The sequence below is a fragment of the Acipenser ruthenus genome, chromosome 11, assembly GCF_902713425.1.
Source record: "Acipenser ruthenus chromosome 11, fAciRut3.2 maternal haplotype, whole genome shotgun sequence".
Taxonomy (NCBI): Eukaryota; Metazoa; Chordata; class Actinopteri; order Acipenseriformes; family Acipenseridae; genus Acipenser; species Acipenser ruthenus.
Genome location: NC_081199.1, coordinates 29167984 through 29182234, shown reverse-complemented (window position 1 = coordinate 29182234; position 14251 = coordinate 29167984). Strand labels below are relative to the sequence as shown.

The window sequence follows — 14251 nt, the reverse complement described above, 5'->3', positions numbered from 1 at the left end:
CCCAAGAGCTACAGCGTCGGAGGACAACCCAGCTCTCGGGCAGCTTACAGGCAAGCCCGCAGGCACCCGGCCAGACTACAGGGATCGCTGGTGCGCGTTGAGCCGAGGACACCCTGGCCGACCTAACCCTCCCTCCCCCTGGGCGATGCTCAGCCAATTGCGCGCCGCCCCCTGGGAGCTCCCGTCCACGGTCGGCTGTGGAATAGCCTGGACTCAAACTCGCAAAGTCCAGACTATAGAGCGCATCCTGCACTCCACGTGGAGCGCCTTTACTGGATGCACCACTCGGGAGCCCCCTGTTATACATATTTTGACACACAAAAAAATGCTCAAGCATTTTGGAAAGTAACCGAAAACACAAATTTCATACAGTACATCAAAAATGAAAGCCCCGAAAAAAAACGATTTACATAAAACTCGAAAATAACTAAAAATAAGCACCGAAAAATACAATTAATAAAACCTGAAAAACAGAAGCCCTAATTATAATGTATTAGTCAAAATTATATTGTTTTGGACATTACACTGCATTTATACTGTTAAAGGTGTTAATACATTCCCAGAGATCATATTCTAGGAGACTACGACATTCTCCTTAAACTATCCACCTGTACACATCACATATATATATATATATATATATATATATATATATATAATTTTTACAAGACAGTAAACACAGAGTTTTAGAGTTTAATTAGCATATTTACAGGTGATCCAGGAGATCCAGGAGCTCCATCATTTCCACGTGAACCCTATAAACAAACATGAATGAAAGCTCTTTGAATACTAGAATTTCTTGTTGCACAAAACATCCTGCAGTGCAAGTTAAACTCCTTTTTTATACTTAATATCACTTTAACAAATGTTTTAAACAATGCCGTGACGTGAAGAGGTTTAGGAAAAAGCATGACTCTAAAAACGGCATGCCATTATCACAGCCTAGGAAAAACACAGCCTCTTAACGAGAGTAAACTGGTCTTTGGTAAACCCATATACTGTCAAACATGTTTATAAATAACACTTTAAAACAAGTTCATTATTGTATCATTATTAATAGTATTAGTATTTGTGTTCCTCAGCCATATAGTTACTTGTTGTTAAAAAGATGGCTAATACATTACTTACTGCAGGTCCTGGAAGTCCATTGCGTCCCCTCTCTCCAGGTAATCCTCGTTGACCCTATGGACAAAGAGTTTTAGAATATAATTAAAAAACACAATATAGATAATATTAACCACATCATCCTAGCAGTAAAGTATTCATAACTAGGGCTGCTTATGTATAGCGGTAGTACAATAGTACTGTGATAATATAATATGTACTGTACAATAATATGTACCATCCATTTTCATCAACAGTTTAGAATAATCGACTTACTGGTATATTGTTTCAACATATACATACTATCAAGTGGGAGTACCAAACTCTGAGTGCTTAAAAATGTTATATCCAGGTAAAGTAAAGAAAAATAACTGAATTTAAAACTTACCGCTAGTCCTGGTTGCCCATTATCCCCTGGGATGCCAGCTTCCCCCTTTAAATATTAAAGAAGGACATTGTCATGTAATACTATTGGTATAATATTTATCATAAGTATACGCATTTGTCCTGTTTGTTTCCTTAACATTATTAAAACTAGATTAAAAAAGAATACTGAATTAGCATTGTTTTGCCAATTATCACATAATTTCACTTAGCAATTATTTGTTAATCCTTCATAATACCCAATTCACACTGCCTAAATAATGTGCTATGAGCTTGTATTGGAACCATGTGATTCACACCCTTGATTCATAATCGCATTTTCAAAACCTGATGATCACACATTACTTAGTGTGAATAGGATTGAAGTACTTTATGTCAGCAGCTTTTGAATAGTTGTATTATTTGGAAAAAATTGACTTTTTCAGGCGATAAAGCGAACCAAAAGTGGCCAAATGACACTTTTACATCGCTAAACCAACTCAACCAACTGTGTTCTTTTCACTTTGGCCACCATGAGAACCCCTGTTTTCATTTTGGACCTATAGTGTGTGCACTGTGTATAAACAGTGTTGTGTTAATGCGAAAACACATTGATAGATGTTCAAAGTTCCTTTTTGACAATGAGAGAAAACAGTAGCAAAATTAGTGTTAAAGCCAATCAATACACTCAATATACCTTTGCTCCAGGAGCACCAGCATCACCTTTACTCCCGTCACGTCCATCAAAGCCCTAGAAGAAGCAACACAGATAATGTTACTCAGAAGTTATTGTAAGATTTGTAAAAATCCAAACAAGGTCCTAATTCAAAAGATTTAAATGATGATCCTGCACTATGTAAGATCAATTCAGTAGTCCTAAGTATATAACGAAGAAAGACATTTTACTTACTCTGTGACCCTTCATGCCAGGGAAGCCAGGCATTCCGTTTGGTCCCTTTATACCCTAGAAAAATAAAAACCGCTTGATGTTACAGTACTTATACACCACAACACCTGTTGATCCAGTAGTGAACTCCAGGGTAAAGAGTCCCATCATCAAGCTGTTTGAAGATGCCGAAAACGATAAAAATCACCCCTAAAGATCGGGCTAATGAGTTTGGCAATTGCCAACCAGATGACAAAGACTAACTCGGAGATAAACTAATATGAATACTATTTTTTAGTTTTTTATTATTACTACACAGAAGAATGTATAATGCTTAAAGTAAAATGGTAAGTTTGTTTATTATTGATTGATGCACTGGTGAGCTTATAACTTCCTTGGAATTTAAAAGTGTTCCAATAAATACTTTCTGTGTTAACTGTTATTCAATAGTACTGATTGAGTATCTTGCAATGTGACCGGGGACTCAATTTTAGCCTTTTATTTTAATTGCGGAATAACGCAGATTTTTTTTAAAATTTTTTTATCAGATATTTTTTTTGGCGGGAAAACTAGGATCCCTGGTTATGATACAGTACATTGTTGTGCACCTGTGCTTTTTATAATATTCTGTTACAACTAAACAAATATGAAGAAACAGGTTTTGTAGAATACTACAAGCAGCAAGGATTTATATAGAATTGTGCATACTGGCCTTTAGCATTGTAAAGTACTGACAAATCTCCCTAGATTGACTATGTGGTCCAGTGGTTAAAGAAAAGGGCTTATAACCAGGAGGTCCCCGGTTCAAATCCCACCTCAGCCACTGACTCATTGTGTGACCCTGAGCACGTCACTTAACCTCCTTGTGCTCCGTCTTTCGGGTGTGATGTAGTTGTAAGTGACTCTGCAGCTGATGCATAGTTCACACACCCTAGTCTCTGTAAGTCGCCTTCAATAAAGGCGTCTGCTAAATAAACAAATAATAATATCCGTGGACCGTGGTTAACCTTGGAGTACCTCTTAACACAGATGGTTGATGAGATCCTGCAAGATCCAGCTGTGGATTATCCCACCGCTGTTCATAAAGTATAGGTTGATCTACCCGACCCTTTTAGTCATTTAGACAGATTTCAGCTAATGCCTCCGTCGGTGTCTGCTTGCCTAAGTCATACCTCAGAATGTATAACTGAGTTCAGAAGTCATGTTTTTCACAGTCATATTACCGGCAATCCTGGGAGTCCCCGATCACCATGTCTGCCAGGCCTTCCAGATTCACCCTAATGAGAAGATAAAGGCAATACAGTAGTTTAATGTATGACAATTTCAGTAAGGAGTGCTAAATACTTACAAATAGGAGAGTACTAAGAATAGAAATAAAGTCAGACAAAAGTTATAATTACAGTCAGCACTATTGAATGTACAGGCTCTGCTGTTCAGATATGGATACAACATATGTGTCTGTGCATGTCACTCCGTTTATGGGGTTAAATTATTCTACAACTGCTTCATAGATGTTCTAACAGCACTAACACGCGGTTATAGGTTTAAGTGATGCTTGAATCTAGATAAGAGTATCAAGTTTGTGTACTTACATCTTTTCCAGAAGGGCCCATTGAGCCTGCGGGTCCTGGAGGACCAGGTGGTCCCTACAAAAACAATACATTTCCAAACTTGTTAGCATCAATTTTTTTACATCACATTTTTAAAATCATTTAATTACACACAAAGCCCCATAAACTTCGATTTAATGCAGGCCTGTGTTACAGGACAATACTGTTTAGCCCACTGCCAAAATTACAAACACCATTTGATTAAATCTATTTACATCAAACAATTTGTAACAACACTAGGAACAGACAGACATTACTAGGAAACATGACAATTACACTTCTGTGGTGCGTACGAAACACAAACCGATAAACCCAAGTACTTACACTCGGTCCTTGCTGTCCAGCCTCACCAGGAGGTCCTTGATACCCATGAGAACCCTGTATTGGCACAAGAAAGGAAAGTTGGCTTGATACAGTTTATAATAACCAGCCTTGGCCTCTACTTTTTGGGGACATTTGTTTCCGATTAACCCCAGATGTTGCTCCATTCGTCAATGTTTTATTGTGTTTGTGTATTGTTGGGGTTTCAACATGGATGTTAATTGCTGCCATGCAAGTTGGTAAACGAAAAGCATTAGCATACTAATTCTTCAATCCCTGAAAGAGATACACATCGATCCCTGAAAGAGAAATTCTTCAATCCCTGAAAGAGATATGCTTCAATCCCTGAAAGAGCTCTATGGCTTCCTGTTGCTTTCCTAAGTGTCACGCGGTGACATTGACCCCCTTGTAAAGCCCCAGTTAAACACTGTTGTTACTTTTGTCACATTGTAAATAAGTATGTGTGTGTGTGTGTGTGTGTGTGTGTGTTTACTTGTTTTGCACTCTTTATATGATTTCTATATTTACTGTTGAGGACGTTTATAAATATATATTTTTAGTAGAACTCTCCTTATTCTTTTGACACAGAGCACATGGTAGAAATTGGTTCTGTATGGAGCATGGGGCTGTGAGAAGGGGACCACAGGAAGTGAAGGACCGATGGAAGCAAAGGCTGTTGGGAACTGTAGTTAGTTTGGGCAGCCAAGGTGAAGTGCTGCCATAGGGTCAGGTTCAAAATCTCATTAGGATGATTGGTGGGGAGGTTTGAGGGGAGGAGTTACCCCTATTTATAAGCAGGCACACAGCATCAGCACAAGAGAAGCAACCAGGAGACTGATGAAGAAGGAACTGGAAGAAACAGAGAAAAGGGACTAGCAGCAACAGAAGAGGCAGACAGCAGGAGGAAGAAGTGTGGGAAATCCTTTTGGACCTGGACTTGGCTGGAGACGCAGAGGCACTGGAACTACCCTGGACAAAGAGAAGGTCCACGGTTTACAAAGGGAAGTGGAGTTCGTAGTGTGGATGTAAAGCCATTTTATTTCCATTGACATTCGTCACTCCTGTTATGTTAATTTTAACCCTGTTTTATCCTGACTGTTTTTATTAGTATTTTAACAGTATTTTAGTGTTTCTAGAGAAAGAGCTCTGTTATTGGGATTTTTACAATGTGTTTTAATGAGGCATTTTATTTGTGTGTTTTTAGACGGCCATCTTACTACCAACTTGGTAAAGGAGGAAGAGCAGATGGCGAGTACTTATCGTTTTTAAAGTCTTTACCAGCGTTTTGTTTCATTGCCTCTCCCTGGCAGGCGTAGTAGAGGAGACCTGGGAACGACAGGACCAGGTCATCACGCTGATGCTACATCTCCAGAAGTACTGAACCCAGAAGCAGACAGCTTGGCTAGAGTCCTGTCGGCGTGGGCTCTACACTGTCAGTTGTGCTTTTTCTCTTTTATTTTGTAATACCTTAAATAAACTTTTAATTACATTGCTGGTGTTGTCTGTCTATGGGCGGGTTGGTCTCTATTCTCCTACCTATGTCACAAATTAAACAAACCTGTGCAAATTAACGTTTATATTTCTGTCTACGGGGTACTGGTGTCCATCACCACCAGGTGACGTAGTCAGACTACATACGTGTACCACGACACTAAGTGCTAATGGCGTCTATGATTTGAATGTGTGTGACAACTATAGAGATATTGTATCCAGTACTTACAGGGGCACCAGGTTTTCCAGCTTGGCCAGGTGGACCTGGGGGACCCTAAAATTGACAAGAAATTTGAAATCATGAAATAAAAAAAAATAAAAAAAGGAAAATAAAATAAATTATTTTCTTGTATGTAACAAGACATATCTTACAGGTTGGCCCATTTGGCCATAAATAGCACCACCACCAGATTTTCCATCAGATTTAACATCATACGCTGGACGGTAGGTCTGCTAAAAAAAACAAAACAAAAACATTACAAGATATCACATTATACAGATATCACATTATTTATTATTTTTTTTTACACAATTACCCATTTATACAGTTGGGTTTTTTACTGAAGCAATCTAGGTAAAGTACCTTGCTCAAGGGTACAGCAGCAGTGTCCCCCACCTGGGACTGAACCCCCGACCCTCCAGTCAAAAGTACAGAGCCCTAACCACTACTCCACACTGCAGTCCAGCCAGTCATCCAGTCATCCAGTTATTTGTCCTTTGAAATGTTGGCTCCTTGTAACAATTTTGTTACAAACCGATCCAACTGATTGGAAGCCATAAAAGTAATAATAACAATACTTACCCCCCCCCCAGCGCCGCTGAACTCCCTGCAATCTGGACAAACTCCAGGTGATCCAGGAGGACCAGGAAGTCCTGGCTGACCATTCTGTCCAGGAATGCCAGGTAAGCCCTATACAAAAAACAACAATCAAGTGTGTAATCATATTGTCTTAGAATCCCCAAACACAGATTTTTTTAAAAATTCTCAGTAAAAATGTTGTAGACTACTGGCTGTCTCCCGTAGAGAAACTACACAAGTAGACAACAAATCACTTGTTGATTTAGAGATGGATGGATTTAGATTTCCAGTCTCTTTTACTAAATGGTTTTGTATTCCATAATTTAAAGGATCCCTGAATATCTGAGTTGTTTATCAAAATGTGACAAGAAAACAGTTACTTACTGTAGTTCTGATTTAGAAACCTGTGTGGTCTCGATGTTTATGTGTTTGGTGGTTCCTGTTTTTTTTGTTGCAAACGGGATCTTGTTTATTGTGCTGGTCTGAATTGTGTGTTATTAAAGCATGATTGATACATCTTCATAGTGTAGTTCACTGCATGCACTTTAATAAAAGACTGAGTCATCCTGTATTTAACACCCACATATACCGCTGAGAAAGGGGTTTCATGTATATTGTAAACGTATATTTCTTACCCGGTCTCCCTTTTCTCCCTTTCCACCAGGCCCGCCATTTGGTGGAGGCTTCTAAAAGAAAAGAAAAAAGTATTTCAAATTATATTATGCATAATCATTTCATAATTATAAGTACCATTATATATGTAGCTGTTGTCAGCACTCCAGATAAGGTTTTGGGTCATTGAGTGATTTACTCTTCAATTTAGACACTATGGGGTCTATTCATAAAGCTTTAACAATTTTTATAATAATAATAATAATAATTTTGAAGACTTTAAATGTTAATCTTACAAATTCTCAACTATTATTATTATTATTATTATTATTATTATTATTATTATTATTATTATTATTATTATGACTAGAATTACAGTATTATTCAAACGTCCTCCTACAGTGCTTTTTGTTCAGTTTTTTTTTTTTTTTTTTTTTTTTCCTTTGGTCCTGCAGTTAAGAATGGAAATCTTATGTTTGCGTATGGAAATGTGTTTACCAGCATTGCCAAACAAAACGAAAATACAAAGTATTTATTTAAAAAATACTTTTTTTTCTAAATTATGACATGTACTGAATTTTTTGAAGACGTGATAGGGGCATCGTTATCAGGTTTTGCAAACTGCCCGTGACTAGCAGCTGCAGATTCGGGTTTCGGTCGTAGCTACTGTCGGTGGATTCCGTTTTTCGACCGACGCCACCCAGGGAACATTAATAATGCTGATGATGTCATCAAAAAGTGGCAGATTTTTGTTCTTGAACGACTGTATACCCATTCATAAAATGGTTCATAAAGTCGACCGTTTGCGCAGATCATTTTATGAATAGCAATATGGACGACTTTCGTTAGTTTTAAACAAAATGTGTTTTATTACGGCAGTCGGCAAGTACTTTTATGAATAGGGCCCTATGTGAGTAAAATGTATCTTGGGTGACTAAAATGCAACATTCCCTTAAAGTCTTGAGTACTTTCAATAAATACTGCACATATGTTAATGGTAACTTATGTTGTAAGTACATTTTAACTGCAATGTGTTTCTGGCAATTCTCAGGCAGGCTACAAGCTGTCCCGTCAGTTCTCTAGCTATCGCAAGCAGTATATTCACAAGTGTCCATTAAGACACCGGGAACCAACGAAGTACAGTACAAGAAGCTTGATAACATGCAAACGCAAGCTGTGCAGCAATTTCTATACGTATTTGTTATGCATATGCAATTCATGTTACTGTCAATGCATAAAAAACCCTTTATGCAACGTATCTGGAGTGCTGGCTGTTCCATTACTATTACTGTATTGTTCTCAAAACAGTGGTGAGATTTAAAAGACACTTTCACTTCATACAGTTGACATATTTGGAACAAAACAATCTTAAAGCTGCATGTCCTTGTTGTAAGCAAATTTCTGTCACAATGGTCACGGCAGCAAATTTAACAGATTTTTCCATATACAATACTACACAATAGTATACAACATGCACAAAAGTTTAATAAGAAACCGTTTCAAACTTCATGATATCAGTATGGGACATTCTGAAGAACTGAATTTTACCCAGGGTGTGATTAATCCCATGCAAGTTCAATTTACTTACCGGTTCAGTTGGGGTCGGGGGTGTAGGACAAATTGGACAACATTCTCCAAAGGGGATTTCAGGGTTGGGACAATCGCTCACTTCATCATCACAGATTATATCATCACACAGGACTGACCCAGAGTCACACACACAAATCTGGCAGACTTCAGGTTTCCAGACATCTCGGTCAGCATACTCCTGTCCGTCATGTGTACACATACCTGCAACAACTGTGGATGGAAACACATGTAGAACATTCAATTTCTGCGAGGGCTTGGACCTGTTCAGTAAAAGCAGTGGCTGGAAAAAGGTAAATTGACTTTTAAAAGATACGAGATCCAAGGTAGAATTTGATAAATCATAAAAGATGCACATGATTCACAATCTATATGATTTCTACCACTGAAACTAATTTAATCCTAGTTTAACTATCAATAAACACCAACGATTAAGTCGGCCAACTGCATTTCCACTGAAATACTGTGCTATTTATAACAAGGATATAAAGAAAAACATGCGCAACATGTAAAGCATTTTATCAACCCCTTATTTGTTGAATATCTTATCTCTGAATCTATGATTGTCTCCAAATGGTTTGATGAGATCTCACAAGAGCAGTCATACATTTTCTGGAATAATGGTTACTGTATCACCACCTAGTGGCCACAATAAGGTACTGTTATCATAAATTAATTTCTGAGTGTCATATACATAGGGCTTCTGTTTTTCGGTTTTTATTAATTTCATTTTTTGCTTATTTATAGCTATTTTATGTAAATCAGATTTTTTCAGGGCTTTCACTTTTTTATATACTGTATGGAATTATTGTTTTCGGTTACTTTCCAAAATGTTTGTGCATTTTTTTCTGTCAAAATATGTAGAGTAGTAACTCGACAGTACTTGCACACTTAAGTTGTACCTTCTTTCCTTTGCTGTCTTCCACAATGAAATCCTTATGGTAACGGGCACATTCTTCTGGGGTTCTTGTGTGTAGGCATTTTTTTTACATGTTGCCACAATTTGAAATTCTGTTTTAAATCCTCCGTATCTTAACTGTAATACAGCTTTAAATCCTTCTAACAACCCTACATTACTAATTGTAATCTTGTTTTAAATCTCACAAGCGGAGTCTCCAATAGAAATGTAGGAATGTGCTGTCACTCAGTAGTTGGGGCGGGTTTGAAGTATTCAAAACAAATCAATGATAGATACAAGTCAGGAAGGAGGGACATTGCCGAGCAGCACTTGGAAAGGTATTTTTTTGGGGGTGGGAGGTTTTTTGTAGTAGTTATTTTATTTTATTTTATTTTAATGGGAAAGTGGTGGTCAACGTGAATTGAGTAGCCATTTCCACTGGTTTTCCGGTGTTTATTGGCTATACAACGATTTCATTTCTTTTTGTATCGGGGGGGTGTTATCTGGTTTTATCGGTTACAGCCAAAAATCAGAAGGCCTACATATACAGCATTTAGTTACTTCTGCTCACTCAGATTTGACCTATTAAAAAAAATTAGGCACATTGTATTGCTTACTTATGGAAGCGTATAGCTGCCGTGCAGAGTAAAAAAAATGAGCAGGCAGGTATAAAAGCGGGATAAAATGTTTGGTCTATGTCTGCATTAGGCTAGGCCTTGAAGGAAGCCTGTGGGGAGACAGACTGGCGGTCTCGCAGTTTATGACGTCACATAAACCCGAGATGGAATTATTTTTCTGTCACTCACTGAAGCCTTTTTTTTATATAGTGCTAAAAAATACCTTATACTATATTTTATAAATCCTCAGAAATCAGGTGTTATAAAATGTCCCTGAATGAAAACTCTTTCAGTAATTAAGCTTTGCATTATAAAATATAATTTGCAATTATGAAATAAACTGTTTACTGTATTATACATTTGTGTTAAGAAAAGCTAACAATGTATGTGTTCAGTTATACAGTGTAACACCTTGATCCTGCAGTTTACTTAGGTTATTATTTTCAGCTCCCCCTGCTGGCAAAATGAAAACTACATGGTTACAGCACCCTGGCTTGCCAGTCTGATAAGCTTATGGTTTAGGGACAGACAGAACATCCCTTTTAATAATGGTGGTATATATAGTACTTACAGTAGTGTGCAAACCTAGTGTTTTTTTTTTTTAAATGTATTGCTTTATATGTATTAGTGGATTGAACACAGTCATTGGATTTTCAGCAGACAGGAGTTCCTTATCATAATGGAATGACTAATCTGCAAGCTTCAATGTGATCATTGATTCTTTCAATTTTGTATTTGCGTGTATATAACATAACTGTCTTCTTACAGTAGTGTAAGGCCATATCTCATTGATTAAATCTTTATTCCTGTTCATATAACAATATGTATCTACCCCTGGGAGTTCAAAATATAGCTTTGTAAGGCTAAATCATCAAATAATGGGTAATCTTTGTTGTTTATATACTCCATTGCTTTTGACCAGTGGTGCACAACTCGGTCCTGGAGGGCCGGTGTCCCTGCAGGTTTTTATTCCAACTGCACCCTAAAGTACTTTATTGGACCTTATTAAAGGCTTAATTGGGCCAATGAACTAGTTTAGGGTATGGTTAGGACAAAAACCAGGAGGGACACTGGCCCTCCATGACCTGGGTTGTGCACCACTGCTTTTGACCAATATTTTGTAAAAAGATTAGGTTTGTCATTGTTACCATATCCTATTTTTTTAATCCTGTCACTTTTATCAGATGATTCCACCATTCCACTGCAACAGTATTATTACTTGTACTGTGATTCTTGAAATGTATTACTTACGACTGTAAGTCATCCTGGATAAGGGCGCCTGCTAAGAAAGAAATAATTATAATAATAATAACAGATGGAGGTTTTGATTCTTTCCAGTGACACGAAATGATTTTCTTTGCCAATATGCTTGCTGGAAGCATTACCCTTTCTTTGTATTTGGGTATATCCAAGTTAGTCCCAGTTCTTTCCAACTCGTTGTTGATTGCTCCATATTCCCTTTTTGCTTTTATTATTTTTCTTCTTACATTATGTAAACAAGTAGAATAATGTTGATGATGCCAACTTTCATTTCTCAGTTGAACACAAGAGGGCAAACTATGCATTGGGGAACAACAACCAAAAACCCAGCCAATAAGGCTCAATCTGTTTGATATAAACAAAGTCATGTAGTACGTAGTGCAAAAGGATTCTAAATAATTTTCTAAAATTGTATTTTAATGATAAAGAAGTAAAGAAGAGAGAATTATTTAATTTTAAATGTTGTAATGTCCTGTAACTGATCATTTTAAAATGTATTTTACCATGTAAAATCTCTTGAAATGAATAACCTGAAATACGTTTTATTGTTACGGCACAATTATATAAACACAAACAAAGTTTCCCTTTTAAAGTGTTTCCTATAATGAATCCATAATAAATCATTCCAACCCTTATTCATACAATCAAACAGCCACTTGAAGTGCAATTTGGCTCGTGTACCAGAAGAGGGCACTATTACCTTGCACAAGTTTTAAAACTTGAGTCTTGCAGAAGGCTTGTTAGATCTCAAATGCGTATCATTTGACTGGCATTTGTGTTGTGAAAACGGTACTGTAGACACTGAGACACTTTGGTTTTAATGGATACAGCACCATTCCTGTAATCCACCCACCCAACACACCTATTAATTACTCCCCTATTTGAATTAGAAATATTCAGACCTTGTGTTCAGGTCATAATATATAAAGGAAAACTCAAGTACCCTGCCAAATTAGGTTCATGTATGTGGTCACCAATTCTTCAGGCACTTCATTTGATTTATGAACTAACTGCTCATTTTGTTTTAATGTATTTATTTTTACTGGCAGCAGGCATAACTACAATATCTACACTCTATTAACATTCTTGGTAAAACATGCAACCTACAAAAAAAAAAAAAATCTCAAACATAAATTGTAATAAGGGCCATATAAACTTGTGTGATAAGAAATGCATACCACACAGACAAGTATGTTGCACAGAAGCGGCAGTCTCTTTTTAAATCAGCAATTCATATAACGTGTTGTATTTTTCTGATTCTTCTTTAGAATTTAAAACGATGTTGACATGATGTGCGCTCAAACTGATCAGCTGGCTTTTAAATAAAATATGTGTTAGGTGGTTGGAGGTATAACTGACAGATTAGTGTGCTTTAGTTAGTCATTTTCACCACTTCACAGAGGAGGAAAATCACGCTAAATCATAAGGAACTGGAAAATTAATTTAGAGAAAACGTCTAGCACCAAGCTTGGGCTCAGAAACGTTTTTCTACTCTGGAAACATATTGTTGGCTATGCATATACAACAGGGAATTGACATTAGAGAAAACTTTATAGGCAGAGTAAGCACCTTACATCCCACATTTGGGGAGAACTTACAGTTGTTAAAAGTGCACATTCCAAATACTTTTCAGAATGCTGCTAATATATTGTGGCGATCCTCGGTTCCCGCAGCCAGGGGTTTCTCACAGGCAGAGGTGGGACGTGAACCCAGGGCCTCTCGCGCTGAAGCACAGCGCTGATACCGCTATACAAAAGAGCCGGCTGCCTTGCAGGAGCTGGTATCGGGCTTCTGTCTTCATATTTGATTGCGTCACCTACCAACCCTGACCACTACCCCCGTGCACACTACACTATACACACCCAAAATGGCTGCTTAGAACATAATGAGAACTATCTCAATTGTGTAAATCTAGCAGAGTCAAACATGTATTGTAGAATTGTAGTTTCATGCCCAAACATGCTGACAGCACAGCTGCTCTGCAGAAGCAAATGTTTCCTCTCCAACTTACTGTCCAGCGACACAGGCCTTTTACTCTATCTTTACTCTTTCATAAACCATAAACTGTAACCAGCTGTAACAAAAATGGACAGACACATTTCAAAGCAACATGTTAAATTGTAGTAAAAATGTTGTCATACATTCAACATACTGTATCACTTAACAGACCTACAATGGGTTAAGGAGAACATGCTATTTTTCATGACAGTACAGTATTTAACTTAAAAATAATTTTTTTTTAGAAATCTGACTCCATATACCAGGCCTCACCAGCCTGTTCTAGTAAGGATTCATATTGACCATTTTCTTAATTAATTAAGACTGCTGTGTGTGTGCTCATTGCAATGTGACAAAAAGTCAAAGCAAAATATATACCAATATATACTGTACTGTAGAAACAAGATTGTTCTGGGCTACGTACATGTTCTGCGGTTTTGTTCGTCCTTTCAAATGTTTTACCTTCAGAGTCCCATGGGTACTAGCATAGGCAGCATTGATTGAAATCTTGTGTTTTAAATACATATTTTAGGGTGGATCCCCTCAGGACAGCATTTTTCACATAGTGCTAACATATCAGATTTGGCACCTTCATTTCATAGAAAAAACATTATAATCTTTTTTTTCTGAAATGAATTTGTAAAACAAACATGCATAAATAGTAAAGTGGGGTAGTGGTTAGGGCTCTGGACTCTTGACCGGAGG

General features: G+C 37.4%; 1 protein-coding gene across 2 annotated transcripts in view; it reads right to left on the bottom strand.

Moving 5' to 3' along the window:
* The window catches only part of LOC117426870 (collagen alpha-1(III) chain-like), a 48192-nt gene that overhangs the window by 19474 nt on the left and 14467 nt on the right, over nt 1-14251 (bottom strand). Inside the window, exons 2-14 of one of the 2 annotated variants that reach the window (XM_034045023.3) lie at nt 8775-8986; nt 7210-7260; nt 6578-6685; nt 6148-6228; nt 6005-6049; nt 4288-4341; nt 3946-3999; nt 3577-3630; nt 2378-2431; nt 2165-2218; nt 1493-1537; nt 1129-1182; nt 711-755 (exon numbers count right to left, since the gene is read on the bottom strand). In XM_034045023.3, the coding sequence (XP_033900914.3) occupies nt 711-755; nt 1129-1182; nt 1493-1537; nt 2165-2218; nt 2378-2431; nt 3577-3630; nt 3946-3999; nt 4288-4341; nt 6005-6049; nt 6148-6228; nt 6578-6685; nt 7210-7260; nt 8775-8986 (911 nt within the window). The remainder of the gene's footprint in view (nt 1-710; nt 756-1128; nt 1183-1492; nt 1538-2164; nt 2219-2377; nt 2432-3576; nt 3631-3945; nt 4000-4287; nt 4342-6004; nt 6050-6147; nt 6229-6577; nt 6686-7209; nt 7261-8774; nt 8987-14251) is intronic. The other variant, XM_059033618.1, reaches the window with a different exon arrangement.